This window comes from Meles meles, chromosome X, assembly GCF_922984935.1.
Source record: "Meles meles chromosome X, mMelMel3.1 paternal haplotype, whole genome shotgun sequence".
NCBI lineage: Eukaryota > Metazoa > Chordata > Mammalia > Carnivora > Mustelidae > Meles > Meles meles.
In genome coordinates this window covers 8,365,703-8,389,574 of record NC_060087.1, presented here as the reverse complement: position 1 = coordinate 8,389,574, position 23,872 = coordinate 8,365,703, and the positions used below count along the sequence as shown (strand labels likewise).

The 23,872-nt window shown below is 43.4% G+C and overlaps 1 protein-coding gene across 3 annotated transcripts in view; it reads right to left on the bottom strand.

The window, feature by feature from the left end:
* The window catches only part of FRMPD4 (FERM and PDZ domain containing 4), an 865,179-nt gene that overhangs the window by 790,446 nt on the left and 50,861 nt on the right, over positions 1-23,872 (bottom strand). For all 3 annotated transcript variants that reach the window (XM_045995842.1, XM_045995843.1, XM_045995846.1), the window contains exon 3: positions 20,539-20,662. In XM_045995842.1, the coding sequence (XP_045851798.1) occupies positions 20,539-20,662 (124 nt within the window). The remainder of the gene's footprint in view (positions 1-20,538; positions 20,663-23,872) is intronic.

The window sequence follows — 23,872 nt, the reverse complement described above, 5'->3', positions numbered from 1 at the left end:
CTCTCACCCTGCCACCACTTCCAATCCGCTTACTCTGGTCTAGTTTTCCGTAACACTTATGTCTAACATACTCTACAATGTACTTACTTCTTGATCACCTTCTTCAGTTACTGCCTGTCTTCTCTACCAGAATGCAAGCAACATGGCAGTAGCAATTTTTTTTTTAGCTTCCTTCATTGATATATTCCCATTACCTAGTACAGCACATTGAACATAGCAGGTATACAAAGAATTTACGCAACGGAAGCAGTCCTCGGAGATAACATCTCTTACATTTGTAAAAGGCATTCATCATAAGAGGAAACATCTCAACAGAAAATTACCTTAAAAAAAAAAGCAGGGGCGCCTGGGTGGCTCAGTGGGTTAAAGCCTCTGCCTTCGGCTCAGGTCATGATCCCAGGTTCCTGGGATCAAGCCCCACATGGGGCTCTCTGCCCAGCGGGGAGCTGAGCCTGCTTCCCCTCCCCACCCCCGCCTGTTTCTCTGCCTACGTGTGATCTCTGTCAAATAAATAAATAAAATCTTAAAAAATGTTTTTTAATTAAAAAAATAAAATAAAAAACTTTAAAAAGCATTCTGGTCATACACACGCATGCACAAAAGTAGCGAATAATACAATGAAGGCCGCAGACCCAGCTTCAATAATTATCAACCCATGACCACTCTTGTTTCATATATATCCTGGGAACTTGCTAGAAATGCAGAATCCCAAGTCCTGTCTCAGACTTACTGAATTGGCATCCGAATCTTTAAACAATCCCCAGGCGATTAGGGAGCACGTCCAGGTTTGTAAAGCACCCGTTTAAATACTCTTTGGAGAGAGGCTTCGTAATGCAGTCATCAGGCCACACTCTACTGTGTGGCTGCCGGGCCAGGACGCAGCTGGAACACAATTCACGGCCACTGCTCCCTTGACATAAACCAAGCAACACCTCCCTATATCATCTCGGCCTCTTTACAAACACCAGCTTGGCACTAGGGGTGAAAAGATAAGGAAGGAATACCGCAGGACAAAGCAACTAATGCGGTCATATTTGAATTCCCTTCTTGAAAAGGCATATGCCTTCGAGGTTTGGGAAAACTAATTGGATTATCTAAACTCCGATAGCCTATAGAGCTCAAGGAGGATGTCTGTGTAATTATAAAAGGGAAATCATTCAGAATGCAATGGCTGGGAGTCCGAAATTGAGAAATCACACCAAAGAGCATCAATTCAGGAATGGTTCCTTAAAAGAGACACTCCTTCAGCCCTCACGTATCCATCTAAAGCAGAAGGGAAGTTTGATTAGAGAGGATTCAAAAATACTGGGAAAAGGATTCAGGTGCAAATATAAATAGGAACTTTTCCTATTTATAGGAAATTTATATGTGAAAAGGGTTACCACATCTCAGGGTGTTTACGTAGCTCTGTCAGAACCATAAACTGACCCAGCTGCTAAAAGGAAACAACCTGTGTGAGGGGAGCGCTCCCTATTACATGGCTGCGAGCTTCCTGGAACTACAAGGCAGACAGGCCCTGGGCAGGCACTCATGGAAGACAGAGAGGCAGAGGACGGTCCCCACGTTAACATAACGTGCAATGAACCTGCATATTGCAACAGTCTGTCTTCCCCTCCACCGGCGTCTGCAGTGTTGCCGCCAGCAGCAGGACACTCCCCGTTTGCTCTCCTTAAACTGCCTACATTTGCAGTGCAGAAAAATGTTTGTGGATTTTAGTAAATTCATGCTTGGTACACTGGATGAACCCAAGTCCCTTTGTTCTTATTTTCCTCCTTAACCGAGTGCTCCCTGTTCTCCAGGGTAGTGACTCGATCTGCCATGCAGTCTTTCTTCCTGAAAGTTTTCATGAATGCTCTAAATACTTGACCTTGGAACAGTGCAACAGCCTGTGCTAATTTTCAGTCTATTCCAGTGGATCCCAACCAATCAGAGGCAATTTTGTCCCCCGGGGCACATTTGGCAATGCCTGGAGACAGTTTTGGTGGGGGGGGGGGGGGGCACTGGCACGTGGAGGGTGGAAGCCAGGGCTGCTGCTCACCGTCCTACAATGCACAGGACAGCCCCACAGGAAAGCATCACCTGGCCCTAAATAGCGATTTGTGCTGCTGTTTAGAAATCATGCCCTACTATAATCTGTCATACAAGCAAGGGCAAGAATCATTTTGTCCAAATCAACCGTTCGGGAATCTTTCCAGTCCTCTGAGTTCCTATTTCTGGGAGGAAGCTCTAAGACCTTTTACCAATGAACCTCCCTGAGTCCCCAGCCCCCACCTCCAGCCTGGGTGTACCCATCAGGCAGGGGACTCTGCTTGCTTGGTCTGTCCCCAGGGCCCTCTCTCACATGCTCCGTATAGACTGCTCCATATCCTGTAATTCACAGCCAAGAATACCCTCCTCTTTTCTAGTCTCTCACCTCCTCTCAAACGTCCTTCAGTTGAAGCACACTAAGAGCCTTGCTCCCCAAATGCGGTCCCTGCACCAGCAATATCCTAATAGCCCGGGAGGAGCCTCTTCCAGGTGCAGAAACTATGTTCCTACCCAAGCGTTCTGAGTTAGAACCCACATTCTAACACCATGCCCAGGTGAGTCTCACACACATCAAAGTCTGACACATACTGCTCTGGTCCAGAGCAGTGATTCTAGAATTTGTGCACTAGAATCATGGGGCGAACTTTACCAACACTGATGTGTGGGCTTCACCTCCACAGAGCCCGATGTAACTGGTCTGGGGTTCACCCCAGGCACTGGGATTTCTACAGCTTCTCGTAAGAGTCTACGGTGTGGCCAAGGTTGAGAACTACCACTCTGGATTAATTGTTCTCTTTATGGTTGATACTGGCTTCTTTCGTTTATATATTCCACAGCCTATAGAGGAGTCAGTGTAATAGAGCAGTCAGGAGCCTGGCTTTGGGATTAAATTCCCTGGGTTTGAATTCTAACTGTCATTTACTGATTATGTGATCCTGGACAAGTTATTTAATCTCTCTTTGCTTCAGCTTCTCCAGATGTAAATGGGAATAACTACCTCATATGATAAGGGCTTCCATCAATCAGGCTTCAATCTGAGAAGCAGAGCCAGTAGGGGAGAGAGCAATGGCTTATGTAGTTGTGAAGGCTGCTTACAAAGCCTCAGGTCTTTAGTGCAGGCAGTCAGGAAGGCAGGATAGTAAGCAGGCTGCAGGCCTGTGGGCATAAGCATCAGCTTGTCCATAAACATCTCTCTCTCTCTCTTTTTTTAAGATTCTGTATTTATTCATTTGAGACAGAGAGAGAGAGAGAGAGAGAGAGAGACAGATCATGAGCAGGGGGAATGGGGAGAGAGACAAGCAGACAGGGAGCCCGATGCACTGCTCTGTCCCAGGATCCTGCGATCACGACCCCAGCCAAAGGCAGATGCTTAACCAACTAAGCCCCTCGAGTGCCCCCCTGCAAACCTCTCTTAACTCAAGGATGCATACATTCTCTTCTAAAGACCTTCTAATTGACTAGGTCAGGCCAACTCAGGATAACTGCATTTTGATGAACTTAAAATGAACCAATTATGTGTCTTAATCACACCTGGAAAATCTTTTCATGGCAGCATCTAGACTAGTGTTTGAATAACTGGGATACGATGTATGTGCTATGGAGTGCCTGCGTGGCTTAGTGGGTTAAGCCTCTGCCTTCAGCTGGGGTCATGATCCCAGGGTCCTGGGATCGAGCTCCACATCGGGCTCTCTGCTCGGCAGGGAGCCTGCTTCCCTCTCACTCTCTCTGCCTGCCTCTCTGCCTACTTGTGATCTCTCTCTGTCAAATAAATAAATAAAATCTTAAAAAAAAATGCATGTGCTAGTCATATAGTGATACCCAAAATAGTCACTGTGTCCCTTTCTTCCTATGATACTCTTCAGAATATCCCTTGTAGCCCGCCCTAACCAGAAACAGAATTCTCTAGAAGGGAACCACTGGATTCTCGCTGAACGCACCCAAGCTGACACATCGAATGCTAGCACGGAGTGAAATGCCTTACCATATCCAGCTCACTAAAGGCACTACCTCATCCACAGTCAGCACTCAGCAAATGATTATTGTCTTTATCACCGCCATAAAAGTTTTTTTAGCCAAAGATTCTTACACCGAAGTGCTTGGGCATATAATGTGTTTTGACGTGGCCGAATCTCAATTTCAGCTTTACACTGGCTTCTATTCCAGCCAAAATACGTTTTCATCCCTAACCAAAAATAGGTTATTTGTCACCAAAATGTCACAGATACCTGACAGGCAGTAAGAAATCTTAATAAAACCTTTAAGAACTCAGGGAAAAGAAAATATATACAAAAAAGAAATGCAAACCCAAGCACCTATACAGGAAGGAGAGCCTCACAGTGGTGGTGCCCTTCAGAATCAGAATGAACTTGAAACTTGAAAAAAGTAAATATACTCCTGGTCAGGATTCCTCAAGACGATCAAGGTCATGGAGAACAAGGAAAGACAGAGAAGCTGTTACAGACCAAAGACTGGAGAGACATGGCAACTAAACGCAGCGTAGTATATGCTGGATGAGATCCTTGAGCACAAAAGGGAAGAGCAGAAAGACTGATGAAATCTAGATGAAGTCCGGAGTTTAGTTAATAGCGATGTAGCCATGCACCATGGAAATCTAGGAATGGGGTGAGGGTTGCATGCGAACTACTTGGAGTATCTTCGAAACTCTTATAAATCTGAACTTATTCTAAAATAAGAAGAGTTATTTAATACTGTAGAGGCCGAGAAAATTAAGGCCACCCCACCTCAAGTTTAGCCGATGTGGGAAACAGAGGCAGAAGAAAATCATTAAAATTCCTCACCTACTGACAAGCCCTTGAAACAGACAGAGTGGCTCTCCCCTGGGGACTCAACTGCCCTCACCTTGAGGTTTTGCTAAGGACAATCCTAGCCTGACCCACCCCCCACCCCGACAGGTCCGACCAGGATCCTGTAAGTCTACTTTAACAATTCCTTTAGGAAACTTTATCTCTCAACCTCCAAGATAGTGTCGAGAATCATTCCCAAGCATATGGCCCACTGATATACGTCTAAAGGGTCTCACGAGAAGATTTTTATTACTGGTAATAAATAACCTTTCTCCCAACAATAGCTAGCCCCTCCAGGTCCTGAAGACCTTGCTTCCAAAAATCCTTGGAGACTTTTCCAAGTCTCTCATCACCTTTGTCCTCACCCACCCGGAGTCCACCCCTACTCTGTCTTTAAAAACTCTGGTGGCTCAGTGGGTTAAGCCGCTGCCTTCGGCTCAGGTCATGGTCTCAGGGTCCTGGGATCGAGCCCCGCATCGGGCTCTCTGCTCCGCAGCGAGCCTGCTTCCTCTCTCTCTCTCTGCCTGTCTCTCTGCCTACTTGTGATCTCTCTCTGTCAAATAAATAAATAAAAATCTTTAAAAAAAAAAAAAAAAAACAACTCTGACTGTAATCTGGTTCAGGGTCCAAGTCCCTACTCCGCTGTGCCGGGTATACTTGGGCCCAAGCTTAAGCTTGTCAAATAAACCCTCGTGTGATTGCATCGGTGCTTGGCTCCTTGGTGGTCTCTCAGATGCGAAAACTCGGGCATAACAATACAATAACAAATATTCATTGATTCTGAAGCAAACTCTGGGGTTGAGACCCATTCCAAGTTTCATTTCTAGAAGAATACGTTCTATTCTGAATCCTTAATATAAAATCATCCCTGCCGGAAACAGCAGATACCTGAAGAATACGAGAGCAAGCCATGTCCAGGATCCTTGTTGCACTTTCCCGATCCCTGACCAAAAGCCTCAGAGCCCAGGGGAATGCAGGTTTAGTCTTCTTTCATTCTTTGCCCTTTCTTTCACTGAGAAAAGCCCCTCAGTTTCACCATCTGAGAACTTAATTATTGGCAGAGTAAATCCGTTCTCCGCAAAGCAGATTTTTATGTACTCATTCTTACGCCTCTGGTTGTATCCTAGTGCACGTGTGTCTCCCTGCTTATCCTGTCTTCCTTCCAACACATGTGGGAGTGAAGGAGCGGGTGGTAGTGGGAGCATCACGGCCCTCAACAGGCCAAGACTGGGAGGCCACTCACACCCCCGAAGAGGAACGCAAAATGGCTGCTCTGGCAGTTGAATTACAACAGTTAAAAAGAAAACCACAGTCCAAAATGGTATGGCTTAGGTTAAGACCCCCCAGTCAGTAAACCAAGACTTAATACCTGACCTAACTATAGTTTTACCCCTCAGGATGACAACCTTTAACCAGTCAACGGGGAATATCCTGATCAATACTAGGAAATCTACTGATAGACCCCTTAGGAGGGCAAACTTGCCTAAACAATGCATTCTTTGCTAATACATTTCTTTGTTCCTTTTTTAATGGCCTCTCTCTCTGCCTTTAGAAAGCCTTCTTTTGTTTAGCTTGGGGAAACTTCCCTCTACTCGCTAAATGGGATGCTGACGAATTCATAAATCATTCAAGAAAGCAATTAAATCTTCAAATTTACTTCTTTGAACTTTGTTTAACGCGACAAAAGCAAGTGAGTGCACTGTTGCAAGCCCATAGTCAGAGCAGAAAGGCTGTACGGTTTCCCTTGGCAAGGTCCCTGGGTCTACTGTGAGTACGAAAGCTGTCTCAGCAGGCTCTGAGGCAGGATTTTAACACCAAAGCCAAGATGGAACGGAACGGAACGGAACGAACCGGAACGAACCGAACGGAATGGAATGGAATGGAATGGAAAGGAAAGGAAGAAAGAGCGCGTGTGAGACTGAGAGCAGGCGTATGCGCGAGTGTGCAGGTACATGAAGGAAGAGAAAGGAAGACAGAAAGACAGCTCCAGGAAAAAAAGGCGGTGTTATCTCTGGCCAACTCAGCAGCATCTGAAAAATCTCTGTCTATCCCTGTCTATACACCTATATGTACTTCCTGTGTATACATACACACAAACACAATCACACACTCAACCCTCTAAACTTAATGCCATCAAGTCCTTTGATAAAGCACAAAAAGAATTGCCAGACTACTATAGAGTTTGTATATTAATTCATTCATCAATTCATTCATTCATCAAATAATTAGTAAGTACCTACTATGTGCCACAAACTGCTCTGGGAGCTGGGGACGTGCCAGTGAACTGTGGAGGCCAAGAAAAACAAGGCTGTACCCACCTCGAGTCTAGCCCTGACATAAGTACAGCCATCTTGGCAAAGCAAAAGCTGGCACCTTGCACCCCCTCTCCACCCGCTCCCCTCCCCTCCGTAGTATGTGTGACATTCCTCAGCCACCCCTGGCTGCCCTAAAAGAAAAACAAATAGTTAACTTGCAGAGATCACAATCCTGCAAGACGGAAGTCTCCCTCGGTTTACAAATGTCCTAGAGATTTAACAATAGCCCAATTTCTGGAGGCAAATAACTCAGTTCCCCAAGCCCTAATGCCGCCCTCCCCACTATAAAACTGAAGGAGGCTGAGGCAGAAGGAAATGTAAATAAAGTTAATTTTCTTCTAAACCCAAATCTCACTAACAAGGACACTTGATAGGAGAAGTATGAAACTTTATCTTTAAACCTCCAAGATAGTGTCAGCAATCATTCCCAAGCATATGACCCACTGATATACATCTCAAGGGTCTCAAGAGAAGATTTTTATTACTAGTAATAAATAACCTTTCTCCCAACAATAGCTAGCCCCTCAAGGTCCTGGAGACCTTGCTTCCAAAATTTCTTAGAGACTAACATCATCCCCTTTGTCCTCACCCACTGCCGAGTCCACCCCTACACTGCCTTTAAAAACTCTGACTGCAATCTGGTTCGGGGTCCAAGTCCCTACTCCGCTGCCTCGGGTATACTTTGGCCCAAGCTTAAGCTTGTCCAATAAACCCTCGTGTGATTGCATTGGTGCTTGGCTCCTTGGTGGTCTCTCGGATGTGAAACTCGGGCATAACAGAATAAGACAGTTTCTATCCTCACAAAAATTTTAACATTACTAAATAACACTTATCAAATACGTACTAAATGTCAGTTATTGGGGTATGTAATCCCTTTATGTGTATTTTCCCATTTATTCCTCACAGCGATCGTATGCAGAGATAAAATTATTACTCCCAATTTCCAGATGAGAACCTTGAGGTTTATCAATATCAAGTAAGTTACCCAAAGAAAGTGATAGTATGTAGATTTTGATCAAGAGAGGGTAATCACAGTACCGAAGCTAGCTCGTGCGATATGTCGAGTGCCAGATGCCAAGTGTTAACCTATCCAGCGGGGGCAGAAAGTGCTGGCAGAAAGGACCAAAGCAAACATAAATATTGCTCTGTTTATTCCAAGATGGAAAGATTCTGGAGCTTTCTTTCTTGGTCCCCTCTTCCCTCCCTCAGCTCCTGGGTCTGGGAAAAGGAGTGCCCTTGCTCGCACTTGCTCCTCATTCCTCATTCCTTCCTCTCTCATTCCTGGAAAGGGAACAGCAAGGAGGAAATTGCCTTTCCATCCCACGCACAGCTGTTGGAAAGAAGATCTGGCAGGCACCAAGCTCTCCCAGAAGCGGGAATCCAGGAGAAGCCGTTCCCTGTTCCCTGCTCCCTGCTTTGGCTCACCCACTTCGGGCTGAGCTCTGTCCACATACCAGCTGTTATGTGCACCTCAAGGTCTGGTATGGGCCTCCAGTCAGAGCCCAACGGTGTTCTTTGTCCCAGGTGGAGACCTAGAAGCAGAGGGAAGGCACATCTAAAAGGGAAAACACTGGACTGCGCTCTCGGAGCAACAGCCCTTGGAGACACTTCAAGAGGCAGCTGCCCAACTGGCAGGGTCTGTATCAGGCAGCTGTGTGCCCAGGAACAGGGAGCAGGGCACATACGGCCGAGCGGGCCCTGCCATCTGTCACAGGCCTGTGCCAGTCTCTGCATTTTAGGCAAGGTGGGAGTGGGAGGGCACCGGCAGAGAAGCGACCGCTCCCCAGGCCGAGCCACATGCCACAGTTCCCCTCAAACAATCTCTTCCTCTAAACACTTGGACTCTTCCACAGCCGCTATGTGGCAGTTGCCAGTGTATATGGTTCCCTAATTAAGGCCATGGAGTTCGGAGTCAGAAAACCCTAGGTTTGAATTTGGCCCCCTCGGGTACAAGTGTGGGTCTCGAAGTGTCCGTCGTCTGCTCTTTTGTAAAATATACATTATAATCATGGTAATAATTATTAATAATACAGTAATAATGAAAGCTGCCACGAGGATTAAATTCAGTAATAATTTTAAAGAGTGAAGGGCAGTGCTTCAAAAAATACACAGCAAGTATGAAGTCAAACAAAACATTTTTCATGCTGAGACAAGTCTCTCATGGTAAAACATTCTTATTTCATAGGTGGCAGGTTTTCTGTCTCGGTTTGGGAAGTAGAGGGAGCAATGGAACTTTTCTGCACACCATGATGGGCATTCAGAGCCCCTAGGGATCTTGGGAAAAGGCAGATTCTGGTTCGGCAAATCTGGGGTGGAACCCGAGAGTCTCCATTTCTGGTGCGCCCCCAGTATTGATGCTTCTGGTCCAGGAACCACATCTGGTGTAGCCAAGTTCTGGAAAACCAGCTGTGGGACCTTGGGCAAGTCATTTCATTTCTCCAGGCTCCAGCTTTCTAAGATGCAACATTTTTTAAATTTATCTAGATCATTTCACATTCCTACCACACTATCGTGTTGTGACAGGTTATCCACAAAAACGGCTGCCAGCGGTTCCTCCCACCCTATCTGTCCTTCTGCAGTGCGAGTTTGCTGCTCCTCCCATGAAGAACTAGAGTCCCTCCCCTTAAATCCCGCATGTCCTGTGACCTGTCTGGACCAGGAGAATATGGCAGAAGTAAAGCTGTGTGATTTCAGGTTTAGGCCTGAGAAGCCTGGCAGCTTCCACTCAGTCTGCTTAGAACTCAGCTGCGATGTAAAAACAAGCCTGAGCCAGACTGCTGAATGAGAAAGGGGGTTAAGGGCTGGCCAGACCTCAGCTCTAGGCACCGGAGCTGAGGGGCCGGACCTGTGAGCGCAGCCATGGCAGACATTCCAGCCCTAGCTGATCTTCTCGCTTTCACAAGTGACCCCAGCAGAGAACTCACACAGTACATGAACCACCCTGCTGATCCCAAGCCACAGAAATCACAAAAAATAAGAAGTCTGCTTTAAGCTATTAGGTATTGGGTGGTTCCTTACACAGCAAGTGATAGCAGATACACATGTCCTGCTTGCATAGGAGAGAACAGAAATTTTAAAAGCCAAAACACTTGGAAGAACTATATAGAAATATGTCTACCAACTGGAGAGCAGAATATATGCCAAGATCTGACTTACACATTTAGAGCAGATCTTCTTCATAAAGACCACTCTTCTGTATTCAGTTCAACTTCATAAGTGTTTATTCAGGGCTACTGGGCGATGTAAGAAAAGTTGGAAATATAATTCTAAGAAATTTGTAATGTATTTGGGAATACTAGTATTTTACAAAGAAAAAAACTGGAAAATATGCTTCAATCAATAACAGTACACTAAGCATATATCTGAGAATCAGAATATTTTAACATCAAAAACAAAATCCTACGGACACCAAAAAAAGTTCAGTTACTGTATTCTAGAGTTATCAGAGAACAGTCCAACAGAGGAGGTATAACTTGAATCTGGATAAATGGAGGAGTAAAAATGAGTCTGTAACGATTGAGCAGTGGTGTTCAAATCTGGTATAGAAAACTGAAAAAGTCAGCCCTACTGACAAATACATTCCAGAAAGTTCTCCATGTCCTTTATAGAGAGAATGACAATTTTTTTTTTAAAAGTAGGATCCACGCCCAACATGAAGCCCAACATGGAACTTGAACTCATGACCCTGAGATCAACACCTGGGCTGAGATCAGGAATCGGACGCTTAACTGACTGAGCCACCCAGGTGCCCTGAAATAACTATTTTATTTTATTTTATTTTTAAAAAATTTTATTTATTTGACACAGAGAGAGACAGAGCACACAAGCAGGGGGAGCAGCAAGCAGAGGAAGAGGGAGAAGTAGGTTACCCCTTGAGCAAGGAGTCCAATGTGGGGCTTGATCCCAGGACCCTGGGATCATGACCTGAGCCAAAGGCAGATATTTAACCAACTGAGCCACCCAGACACCCCAAGAATGACAATTTTACATAGACATGGCATACATAATTTCACTTAACTAGTAAATTGTGAGGATACAAGAATATCATAGAACATATGCTCCACAAATAGAAACAGAATTGCAGAGATGTCATAGAGGTAAAAATTGTGAAGGTGTAGTGTTAAAGCCTAAAGATAAGTAGACTTTGAAGACGAAAGGTGTACACAAACTAGTACTGGAAAATAAACATAAAGGATTTGATGAATGCAGTAATCATCTTTAGGCCTCTCATCTACATCTCAGTCATAATGTGCTTTTTGGAAAATATGTTGGATTTAATGGTTGCTACTGGTCACATGAAACCTCAGAATTAAAATTTTCCAATAATATTCCAATAAAATGAGTTTCATATTTAAGATGCAAGAAAGTATAAAAAGGTATTTATTTTCCTCAGCCTCATAAGCATTTTCTGTAAGGAAATTATGTACTTACAAATCATGTTTTAACTGTACTAGATAATAAATAAATCAATCCACTTTGTTAGAACAGGAAATTAATCTTGTAGGCACCTTTTCAAAACTTCATTTATCTATGTTATCATTTTGCTACCTCTTTCCTCATGAAAACACAGGGAGAAAAAACACAATCCTGACATACTGTTAATGTGAGACCTCAGAATAGTACCCATTTTAGATGAAAGTTTCAACCAAAAATCATAGTCGACAAAAAAAAAATCATAGTGAAGTGTTCGCATACTTACACAGAGACAAAAGACTGGCTCAGTAGTGGTATAATGTTACCCTCCTACTAGCACAGAGCTCAGTGTCAGGTACACTGTTAGTAAGCAGAGTCATTAAATGAATGGATGTCAATGTGGGCAAGCTTTCTCCGGGAAGGAGCCGTCTGAGCAGAGACACGAGTGATAAAACATTCCAGATGCAGGGAACAATTTGCACAAAATCATGAGTCAGGAGGGAGGGCTAATATTAAGAAATGATTATTGGGGCACCTGGGTGGCTCAGTGGGTTAAAGCCTCTGCCTTCAGCTCAGGTCATGATCTCAGGGTCCTGGGACCCTGCTCAGCAGAGAGCCCGCTTCCCTTCCTCTCTCTCTGCCTGTCTCTCTGCCTACTTGCGATCTCTGTCTGTCAAATAAATAAATAAAATCTTTAAAAAAAAAAAAAAGGAAATGATTATCAGATAACAACAACAATCATACTTAAAAATAGAGAAATAGAATAAGTAAAACAGAAGAAGTATGAACAACAAAAAAATGAAAGCTGTGACTACTGGAGCTGGTTTGTATGTGCGCGCACGTGCCTATTCCCCCACTTTGGGCTTTTGAGTTTTGTACTGGAAAGGTGACAAGGTATTCCCCCAGCAAATATATTCAAGGCACAGAACTTCCAACGCATTAGCCCCAGTCCCCTGGGAGGATTGTGTTCAAACCCATCAGCAATTATCTGTAATACAGGATAACCATCTTTACCTGAGAGCAGGATTTGAAAGGGCAAAGCACAGTCCTTGTCAGAGGAGGGTCCTCCAGGTGCATGTTCAATTGCCTAGGGAGAGACCTTCTGATTTCTCTGTTTGCTTTTCAAAGCACTGGGTTTGTCTGTGCTTTGTAACCGGGGGTGGGGGGGGTGGGGGGGGGTGGGGGGGTGGGGGGGTGGGGGGGGGGTTGGGGGTTGGGAGGGGATGTCGATGTCTAAATCGATCTCCTTTCTGTAATTCCAACATATCTCCCAGCTGTTTCTTTCTAGAAATCCACCGTACTGAAACAGAAGACTGCCTAATTATCATCTTTAAAAAATCAGAAAACAGAAGTGCACACTGGAGGAAAATTATGAATAGGGAGTACAAACTGGCGGGATTTGAATCATTGATTATTCCTGGATACACGTTCTTGATGTGTGAGAGAAAGGCTGCAAAACTAACTAATATGATTCCTTGGGGACATGTGCATCTGTAGAAGAAGGTGCCCTCTAAGCCAAGCACTTCACAAGGGGACTTTGGCTTTATAAGTTTGAGGCCATAAATTCATCCCAGCCACTGAAACTACAGATGGAATCATCAATCACATAAATGAGCGTCAACAAGATTTTTTTTTTAAGTAGGCCCCATGTCCAATGTGGGGCTCGAACTCAAGACCCTGAGATTAAGCATCTCATGCTCTATCGACTGAGCCAGCCAGGCACCCACAATAAGATTTTGCTTTATTTGAGTATATATTCAACTCAAAGCTTTGAAATAATAGTTTTTGTGCATAGTTAATGAAGTTTACTGAATAGAGACAATTTGTTGAGCAGTAATTCTAAGCCTTTTGGGTGAAGTGGGAGTTCATGTGCCTCTTTGAGGAACTCAAGAAAGTGATGAGCCCTTTAACCTAGAAGGATGCGCCAACAGATGAGAATTTGCAACAAGTACGGAAGAATTCATGGGTCCCCTGGGTCTACTGCGGAAGCCTCTGTCTTCGGTCTGCGTGGCACGGGAAGAATTTTCATTGTGCGGGGGGTTCGCACGTCCAGGCGGCCTGTGCTGCCACACAGCTGTTGGCTTTTTTAATATTTAAAAAAATCGTTTAATTGTGGTAAAATATACGTAACATAAAGTTTACCACCGTAACCATTTTTTACGGTACACGTGTGTTAAGTGTATTCACACTGTTGTGCAACCAATCTCCAGAGCTCTTCTCATCTTAGGAAACTGAAGCTCTACAACAAGTCCCCCTCCCTGTCCCCCCTGGCAACTATCATCTTCCTTTGTTTTTATGAATTTGACTACTCTGGGTGCCTGGTATAAGTGGTATATAAGAGAGTATTGGAGGTTTTTATCTGTCTTATCGCACTTTGTACCATGTCTTGAAGGTTCTTTGCCTATGTTGTAGTATTTGTCAGAATTTCCTTTCCTTTTATTTTTTTAAATTTTTTTAAAAGATTTTATTTATTTATTTGACAGCCAGCGATCACAAGTAGGCAGAAAGTCAGGCAGAGAGAGGGGGAAGCAGGCTCCCCTCTGAGCAGAGAGCCCAATGCAGGGCTCGATCCCAGGACCCTGAGATCATGACCTGAGCCAAAGGCAGAGACTTAACCCACTGAGCCACCCAGGTGCCCCTTCCTTTTCTTTTAAAGACTGAAGAATATTCCTTTGTATGTATAGACCACATTTTGCTTATCCATGTGTCAGTAGACATTTGGGTTGCTTCCACCTCTTGGCTATTATGAATAATTTTGCCATAAACGTGAAGGAACGGATATTGTCTCTTCGAGATCCTGCTTTTAATTCTTTTAGATTAATACTCAGAAGAGGAACAACATGATGGTTTTGATACAGTCGTTTTGATGGGCCCCCTTTATGCAAGGAACACCATGACTCAGCCATTCAGAGTCAGGTCCCTTGGCAAAAGGGTCCCTCCCAAAATGTGAAACTGGTGTTTCATCACTAAGTCATGCACATGACAGACTTCTTGATCCTTGTGCTATACTTAGCCCCTCCTCAATTATGTGACTTTCACTTTCAACTTTATTCCTTTCAGTTTTTTTAATTTTTACAAGTATGCATTAAATTTATAATACAAAGACAATAAAGATCTTTTCAAATCCGTTAAAACTAAGTATTTAAGGGTATCTTAGCTAACTCTTAAGATAACAATTAAAAATGAATATTAGTAAATGAATTCTATACAGAGAGAATATATATATTCTAAAAGCATATACATTAGATCTGTTAGAAATTTATCTGAAGACTTTATGTATAAAATGGAGCCAAGAATAAAGACACATAAATTCTTCCTCCTCTTTACCCTCCGTGTCCAACACAAAACTGATGAATGAAACTGAGTACACTCAAGAAGACGTCAAATAACAGAGATGTCTGTCCCTGAATTATCAAGTGGAAAAGAAAATAAGTTAAATTTTTAGTTGAGTAAGTAGAACTCGTTGTTACGTGTAAACAAGTAGAGCCATTGTCATTTTAAAAGCGGAATTAAATAACATGAGATGTAGACCACGCAAGATGCCATGGCAGCTCCAAAAAGGAGTGGTCACTGGGCTTCGAATGACCAAAAGTCCTTTCTAAGCTGACAATGGTTAGCACATGATTCCCTGCCATGGGTAGTTTGCCCACCAGATGGTGCCTGAACCTTTTACCTTCTCACTTTTGACTCCCATCTTGTCCCAAACCCACCACAAGGAGATGAGGCCTCAGGATGGAGAAAGGACATCACTTGTTTATTTCCTGGTTGTCAGAACAGCTAGAATTTTAATGTTTTGGTTGGGGGTGGGGGTTGGTCACATCAACATGGTAGCATCAACAGGAACCTGAGTCACAATAGCTCTGACAACACATCTGGGTTAAAACTATTTCATTAAAAGAATCTCTTCAAAATATCACATGCCCATTTGTGCTGCCCAAAGTCGAAGCCAAGAGCTTGGCCTATGTCATTCCAGTTATTGTCAGGTCATCAAAAGTTGGTTTCAGAACATAGTCCTTTTGGAAATGTCCTTGATGATTGCTTTGCGACTCAGCCCGTGCTATGTGCTGCAAGATTCAGTACCCGTAGCGACCTGGAATTTCTACGTATTGGCTTATGGCTGTTCTCAAGCACCACAAACACAAAGGGTAAAGGAGCTAGCTTTCCTTGCGAGACTCTTAAATGTTTTCAGAACAGGGAGCCCATCTACTTTTTCTTTTCTATCCCCTCCCCACCCTAGAGTTTAGTATAATGCTCTGCCTGTCAGAAACATTTGTTAATTTTAACGCCATCTCTTCTAGAAAGATTAGAGAACACTTTACCAGGATGTCAGAAGAAAGGAAACTGGGCAGATAAGCACCCTTGAGATTATAGTGTAAGCTAGATGCCTCTCTCCTTCTCACACTTAGGAACAAATCTTAGTGACAATTCACTGAGAATTTTGGTGAAAAAATAAATCGGTTTTTTTTTCCATCTTTATTGACATATAAAAAATAGATTCTTGAACCAATTTCCAAGGCTCTGATTTCTTTGTACCGGTGACTACTTGTTTGTATTTTCAGCCCAGACTGGTCTTTAGAGGGCCTGTCTACTACATATTATTATCTCAGAGGCCCTTTACACTTCAGAATTGTCCAAAGCTGAGCTCATTTAGTTCCTAAAATATCAGCTCCACAAGAGCTGGGACTTAGTGTTGTTCATTGTTGGATCCCCAGGACCTAAAATAGTGCCTATCATGCAAGTGGGTGCTCAGTAAAGATTTGTTGAATGAACTGATGAATGCATGAGTGAAAAGGTCTTCCCAGGAGGCCGAGTCTCCCATTACTGCTACACATTGTAAGAGTATTCTCCAGCACTTGACAACTGAGATTGAACACTATACTTCTTCCCATTATCTCCACCTTCCAGTCTCCTCTTCTTCCATCAAATCGCCCTCTCTGCCGCCTCCTCCCTATCCATCTCTAAATATGCTCAGAATCTAACTATCAAAAAACCAAATGTTCCTTTATTATACAAGGCTATCCAGAAATCTGTTCCCAATCTCAGTTCTCTAGGCCCACCTCACCCTTCATACTCTTGTAATCTTGAAAACCCTAGAGCTCCCAACTTGCATCCCACGTGGCCTCTTCTGTGCCTTTCTCAGGCAAGGTCTGACTTGCTTGCAATGCCTAGCCTTTCTTACCCTTCATTTCCTACTGCAGGCGTTACCTCCCTTATGGAGTCTTTCCCAGGACCCTTGTCCTCCCAGACAAGCAAACTGGTCTTCCTCTGTGCTCTTGTAATACCTTAAATTAGGACTTCCCAAGCTTTTTCACATTTTGGTACACACGGAAGAAGGTTAAGAGTAAACGGGTCAGGTTGTTCCTGGCCGTAAGCAACTGGCCTGGGTCTCAGGACACCACAGTCCTTGTGCAGCAACATCTGGGTACACTTGTAACCCAGTCATGGCATATCAGCATGACACATCACACTAGTTGACATGCTCTCAGCATGTCACAATCACTGCATTCACCCCACTACGCTACAAATATTTGTGTTTGTCCTTCATTGCACCTGTGAACTCCTCAAGGGCAAGAACCCTGTATTCTCATTTTTCATGTTTTAAATTATCACACGGTAAAGCCGACTTTTTGATGTATAAAGTTCTATAAACGTTATCACATGTATAGATTCCTGTAACGAGGACCACAATTAGGATAGAGAGTAGCTCCATTACATAAGGTATTATCACACCCTTCCCTAACCCTCACCCCTGGCACCCATTGATCTGTTCTCTCACTATAGTTTTGTCTTTTGGAGAATGTCATATAAATGGAATCATACAGTACATAATCTTTTGAAACTGGCTTCTTTCACTTAGCATAATGCCTTTGACATTTATCCAAAATTGTTGTACGTATCAATAGCTTGTTCCTTTTTATTGCTGAGTCATATTTCATTGTAAGGATTTACCAGTTTGTTTATCCATGTATCCGCTGAAGGAAGTTTGGGTTGTTTCCAGTCTGGGGCAATTTTGAATACAGCTGCTATAAACTTTTGTGAAAGGTTTTTCTGTGAACGTGAGTTTTCATTTCTCTGGGGTAAAGACCCAGGAGTGGGACTGTATGGGTTTTACTGCAAACATGTATTTAGCTTTATGAGAAGCTACCAAATAGTCTCCCAAGGGACTATACCGTTTGACAGGTCCACTGTCCTGGCAATCAGTGAGAGTTGCGGTAGTTCTACATCCTGGCTAGCACTTGGTATTGCCACCAGCTGTCCTTTTTGCCATTCTAGTAGGTGTAGTGCGGCACCCCACTGTAGCCTTGACTTTTATCTTCCTACCCCAGCGCTTAGCACATTGGTAGGTTATCCACAAATATTCATTAACCAGAAATCAACTCATCCTATTTTTACTTCTGTTTTTAACCTCACTAGTGTTTTCATTATACTTCCTACCAAGCTTTGTGTTTAAAAAACCAAAGAAACTGCAGAGAATTATTACATTCCTTCCTACCCGCCTGTACTCACCCCTCCTACCAGGTTCTAAATGAATCATTCTTCCTACTAGAAGACTAGAATCTTCCTACCAGAAGATACAGCAACATAACCTATAACTTCCTCTCAAACTTAAGCTGGACCTGAAGGCCTGCGACCCAGATCGCTTCGGAAAGGCTCTGCTATCACTGCTCCTAGCTTACCAGTGAACAGTAAGAATCATCATCAGTAGGTAGATAATTGGATGAGCCAGGCACTGGGAAAGGAGATGTTCCTAATAATAACTAACTTGCCCCTCCATTCCCACGAGGTAGGCATGATCCTCGTTTTACAGACACGAGGACTGAGACTTACTGAAACTGACAAAGTCACCCAAAGCCATACAGCCAGTAAATGAAGCAAGAGGGTGCACACCCAGGTCAGACTAGTTCTGGAAACTACGGTCCTAACCATTCTGTGGGGCTACTCTACTGGGCAAAGAAACCAGGTGCTCTTTAATCAACAACAAAAACAACCTCAAGTCCCTTTAATTTTGAAGGTTATAAAACTTCAGGAAAGTGAACCATTCCCAGGGACCTCCCAGTCTAGGGAGCCTGTACTGCCTGGCTGGAGGACAGACTAAGGATTTTAGATCTTATTCCTGTGAAAAGTCAGCAGCACGAGTGAGACTCAGTTGAGTGAACGGGACCAGCAGCACTTGCTCGGTGAAGACTGTCCCTGCCCATTGAATCCTGAACCACATTTACAGAGTTCTATGTTCTATACCTGATGGCGTCCTCCACTCTACACACGAGCTGAAGTTATAATAATGGTTTGCTTTTTGTGTTGAGTCATAAAAATAAATCATATTTTTCGTATAAAAAGAAAACTAATAATATACTAACTCGGATCATCTAATGACTAAGCATATCCACAGGTAACACAGAACTTCAGTCTTTAGAAACTTATCTAGCAGTAGTTCTAATAAAACAAGACACACGAGACTTTTCACCGGATACGTGGAGTTAAAACCATGGCCAATAAACCATCAAACTGGAATTTAGTGGTTTGGCTTTAGTATTTTGATTTACAGTATTTCTTATCTCTTTCATTACCTACTTTCTCCCCAACCTGTAAACAATACGCTTCAATAAGCTTGGAGCTGAGTCTATTTCTTTTCATGTTACTGATCAGGCAAGCAAGAGATACAAATCTCAGGATCCTAGGGCTTAAGCAGTCATTCTCCTTAATCCAAACACAGTCAATCATTTCATCTTCAGGTATGAAATCAGGAAGAAAATGTGCGCACTAAAAAGAAAAGTTCTCCAATGAAATGACGTCACAAGCAAATGGTAGCTTGGGGATATCATAGTTGCCAGTTCTAAAATGTCACCGTCTTGTGTATTTTAATCCCATAGAATGACAACCTCGGTTTCTACATTTTCCCTACAATGAACTACATAACAAAAAGAGGTTTCGTTTGCACCCATGCAAACTGTAAAAATGTTTTAAAACAGATAGTGCTACCAAGTGACTACTACTCTCGAAAATTATGACAACTCTAAACACATTTGGCTCAAAGTGTCAAGTGATAAAAGTCAAGGGTAATGAATTTTATCCATTTGGAGAGCTTTCCTTAACCTGTGGCAGTTCCTTTATACGTGGGCCTCCACACAATGTTCTCATTGCAATGCTTAAACACTCAATAATCATAGAATCTGCTGAAAGAACAGCATTTAAACAAATTCATAAGTGCCAGTGATTAATGAGAAAGCATTAAATAGCAGAATGACTGGAAACTTTCCAATTAGCATCCCACAGTGTATACATTACTGACAAATTTCTCACATTTGAAACTTCAACAACCTCAAGAAAGAATTACATATTTATATAAACCATAAGCCACTCATCAAGGATCTGAACTTTCTGTAAAAAGTAGATTTTTCCAAAGGATAAAAACTTATTTATCAAGACCACTGAAGATAAAGAAGCAATTAAATACAAACCAATGTGTCTAGCCAATAGACCATTTTCCGTTTCAAAATCAAAACTTTTCATCCTGACAGATACATTTGTCACTGAGAGCTACTACTTTTAAAAGAAAATAAACATAGCACAATCCAATTTCCCTTGCAAAAAGCATAGTCCAAAGTTTACTGTGAATGATAACCCATTATAATACCATATATAAAGATGAGCAGCTAAAAGCAGTTTCTCTCTTCCCAAAAGTGCCTCTAGACAGTGAGTCTTAAGGAAATAAACAGCCAAAGCAGTGCATGTTTTGACACTTTTCTTTGACAAGATATTCCTGCCTCACCTCCAATATTCTTTTTAAAAATTAGAATTACGGAGACAAAACTCAGAAGGATCCCATCACTTTTCTATCAAAGGCATCGTTTTTGTATAATTCTGAGACATGGTCTTCAACCCATGTCCAAATAAATTCATCTTACCAAAAAACACAAGGTAATCTCAGAAAACAATGATAAGACCCCAGATATTTGTACTTGAGGACTAGTACTCACTGGCAGGTATGTTCTCCTTCATCCTCTACTGCCTGGCCGAAACCCCAGGGAGTGGAAAAAGTCTGCCAAGTCTCTCCTTCAAGATCCTCGTCCATGGTAGGAAGGCAAAACAGCCCACTTTTTCCTAAGGATGGAAAGAAAGAACTTCACTCTTTATTCTTTTAAAAGAAGAATGATTGTATCATAGCAAACAACTAACTGCTAGGCAAGAAGAGTGAGAGGGGAAGGAGAGGAGGAATCGATGCTGAGAGGCCAATCATATTTCATCACTCAGCTACTTGGAAACCAGATATGCTCAGACAATCACGTGCTCGGAGAGATTTAAGGATGCAAAAGAGGAGCAGCTCTGCCTTTTGTAAATTATTCACAGGGACTTTTTTTTCTGACCATGAGCAAAGTTGCACAGGTTACCCATTTAAGAAAAAAGCAATCGGGTTTGGAATAGAGCATATAAACCGACCAGTCCAGAAACGAGATTTCTTCGGATTGAAGTTCTGCCCCTGACCGTTATGAATCAAGACAACCCAGTGCCATTAGAATCAAAACGGTAGTATACTGGGAATGAACTGGCACCTTCTGAAGGTCTGAAGAGGTCACGACTGCAGTTGCCTCTGACGAAAATGAATATTTCCTTCTCGTCCTCTGAGAACTCACTATGGGGTGTTTTGTGCCATGAGCTGGAATGAAGCCACCTGCACGCAACTCACACAGCTCTCTCAGATTTCAAAGTGCTGCCTGACTTCTCTCATGGCTTTCTTGTGTTTCACCCAAATTTGATACGGTAGCATGTCTACCTTAAAGCTATTCAAAAGTTGCCAATTTTTAGGCTAGATCCTACCCAGTAATTTAAACCCAGTGGAAAAACGCCAGTCCGGGAAGCTTTCAGAAAGCACTGGTTTCTCATGGCAAAGACGGGGGATGTGGGGGGCACATTGGAATTTGGAATGTTTCTTTTTCTCTAGACTGGGATTTCTCAGCCTCAGCATTCTTGACATTTGGGGCCAGGTATTTCTTTGTTGTGGGGGTGCCCTGTACATCAGAACGTGCTGAGCAGCATCCCCGGCCTTGAACCACTAGATGCCAGCAGCATCTCCCCAGCTGTGACAACCAAAAATGTTTCCAGACCTTGCCAAATATCCCCTAGGAGGTAGAACAACGCCCAACTGAAACCACTGTGCTAGACTCATTTCTTTGGTGAAGTTGTTCAAAAGAGGAAGAACGGGATTTCCATTTGAGATAGGCACCTGCCAAAGACAGGTGGTAGGAAGATTCAAGGCTGTAGGTGAACCATACGACTGACATGCAGGTGGCCAATTCAATTTGTCAGAATGGAGACCTTTCGGAGGTGGGGAACACCAACTCTCCACGCATATTTGCTAAACTGCTCACTACCTGTGATGAAGAATTCTGTGTCACCTTGACTGGGCTATGGGGTGCCCAGATTTTTGGTTAAACATTATCTGGGGTGTACCTGTGAGGGTGCTTCCAAATGGATTAACATTTGAATCCATAAACTCAATAAAGCAGACTGCCTTCCCCAACGTGGGTGAGCCTCCTCCAGCCCACTGGAGGTCTGAATAGAACAAAAGGTGGAGTAAGGGGGAATTTGCTCTCTCTGCCTAGTCTTGAGCTGACCCATGAGTCTTCTCAGTCACTCCGACTAGAACTTACACCAGTGGCTTCCCCGGGTCTCCAGCTTACAGATGGCGAATCATGGGACTTCGCAGCCTCCAGAATCATGCGAGCCAGTTCCTTAGAATACACCTCTAGGAACCCTTGTCCAAATATGTGTGTGTGTGTGTGTGTGTGCATGTGTGTACTCTATTGGTTCTGTTTCTTGGAGAGTCCTAACTAATACACTACTATAGTTTGTAAGTCTCCCAAACCTGCCGTTTAAAATATGCTAATTTCTCCTTAGTTACACATCCTTCATTTTACCTTGGTTTCTGTCATCCCATTGCAAGTAAGGTTTGCTCTGGCAAACTATTCTGAGCTGATCTTTGACAGCAAAACAAATCAAGGCAGAGATAATGAGGACATAGTTTCCCTGCTTATTCGTGTAACCTTAACTAACCCCAGTTGAGACGTTTCCTTATGAGCCTCAGATTAGCGCAAAAAAAAAAAAAAAAGAAAGGAAGGAGAAGTCTTTTCAGTTAAATACAATAACAGCAGTCTATTTAAATTCAACACTGGGAAAATGAGGCAGATGCTTTCGAAAGCAAAAGCGCAGTTCGAGTCCACAGGTGATGGCGGGCATCTTGTCATTAAGAAGGATGGCCCGCCCGAGGGAGCAATCTTGCAGACAGGACGTTGTCTTGGGAGAAGGAACAGTCTTCCGGGCCTCAGAATTTGGTTTCTGAGTAGGAGTGCGTGTGACCCAAAGGAAGGCAAGTTCCTCACATGGTAAACTGTGTCAGTACGGCTGTCTGTCCACTCCAGGGCTTATTCTAGAAATTAGTGTGGAGGGGTCAGTCTCTGAAGTGCTGAGGTGTGTGCTTTCAGGCTCCTCTGAGAAAAGGGTACGGAATAGGCAGAGGAAGAGAGGTGCCTGCTCCATTTGCTTTGGGATAGGAAAGCGAAACGGAGTATTTAATAGAGCACATTGGTGTCCTGAAATGTGTAAGCCATGTCTTCCTCTCTGAGCTGGACTGGAGGAGGAGGAAGCTGTCTGCCTTGGGAAATGTCCAGGATGCTCAGTGTGGCCTGGATGGAGGGAAGGACCCTCTAGGTAAGTGCTGGGCCCTCGAAGAAACAGCTTCAAGAAATAAATCTATTTCCAGCCTATTTCCCATGTTTATTCCTTGGCTGTGTGCTAGGGGTTTTTTCTTAACTTGGCAACGCTCATTTCTTAATAATGTCAGGAGCTACCGAGTGAACTGCCGCAGTTCTGCATCATTGCTGGATAGCAAGGGCTTATTAAATACCTACCAAATGGTCCGCACAGTGGCAAATATGAAAGACTTAGATCACGTTTTGCCACCCTCCAAAAGCTTATATTCTAGGATTCTGTGGAGAGATGGTAAATACTTAAGAGCAGCACATTTGAAACATTTCATGTCATGTTCTCATTTGTTTTTAAAACACACTGGATTGTTTTGCCTACTTCAAAATACTAAGGTACACTTTGAGTGATTTTATTTATTATTTTTTAAGATTTCATTTATGTATTTGACACACAGAGAGAGAGCACAAGGAGGGAGAGGGGCAGAGGCAGAGGGAGAAGCAGGCCCTCTGCTAAGCAGGGAGCCCGATGTGGGGCTCCATCCCAGGACCCTGAGATCATGACCTGAGCCAAAGGCAGACGCTTAACCGACTGAACCACCCAGGTATCCCT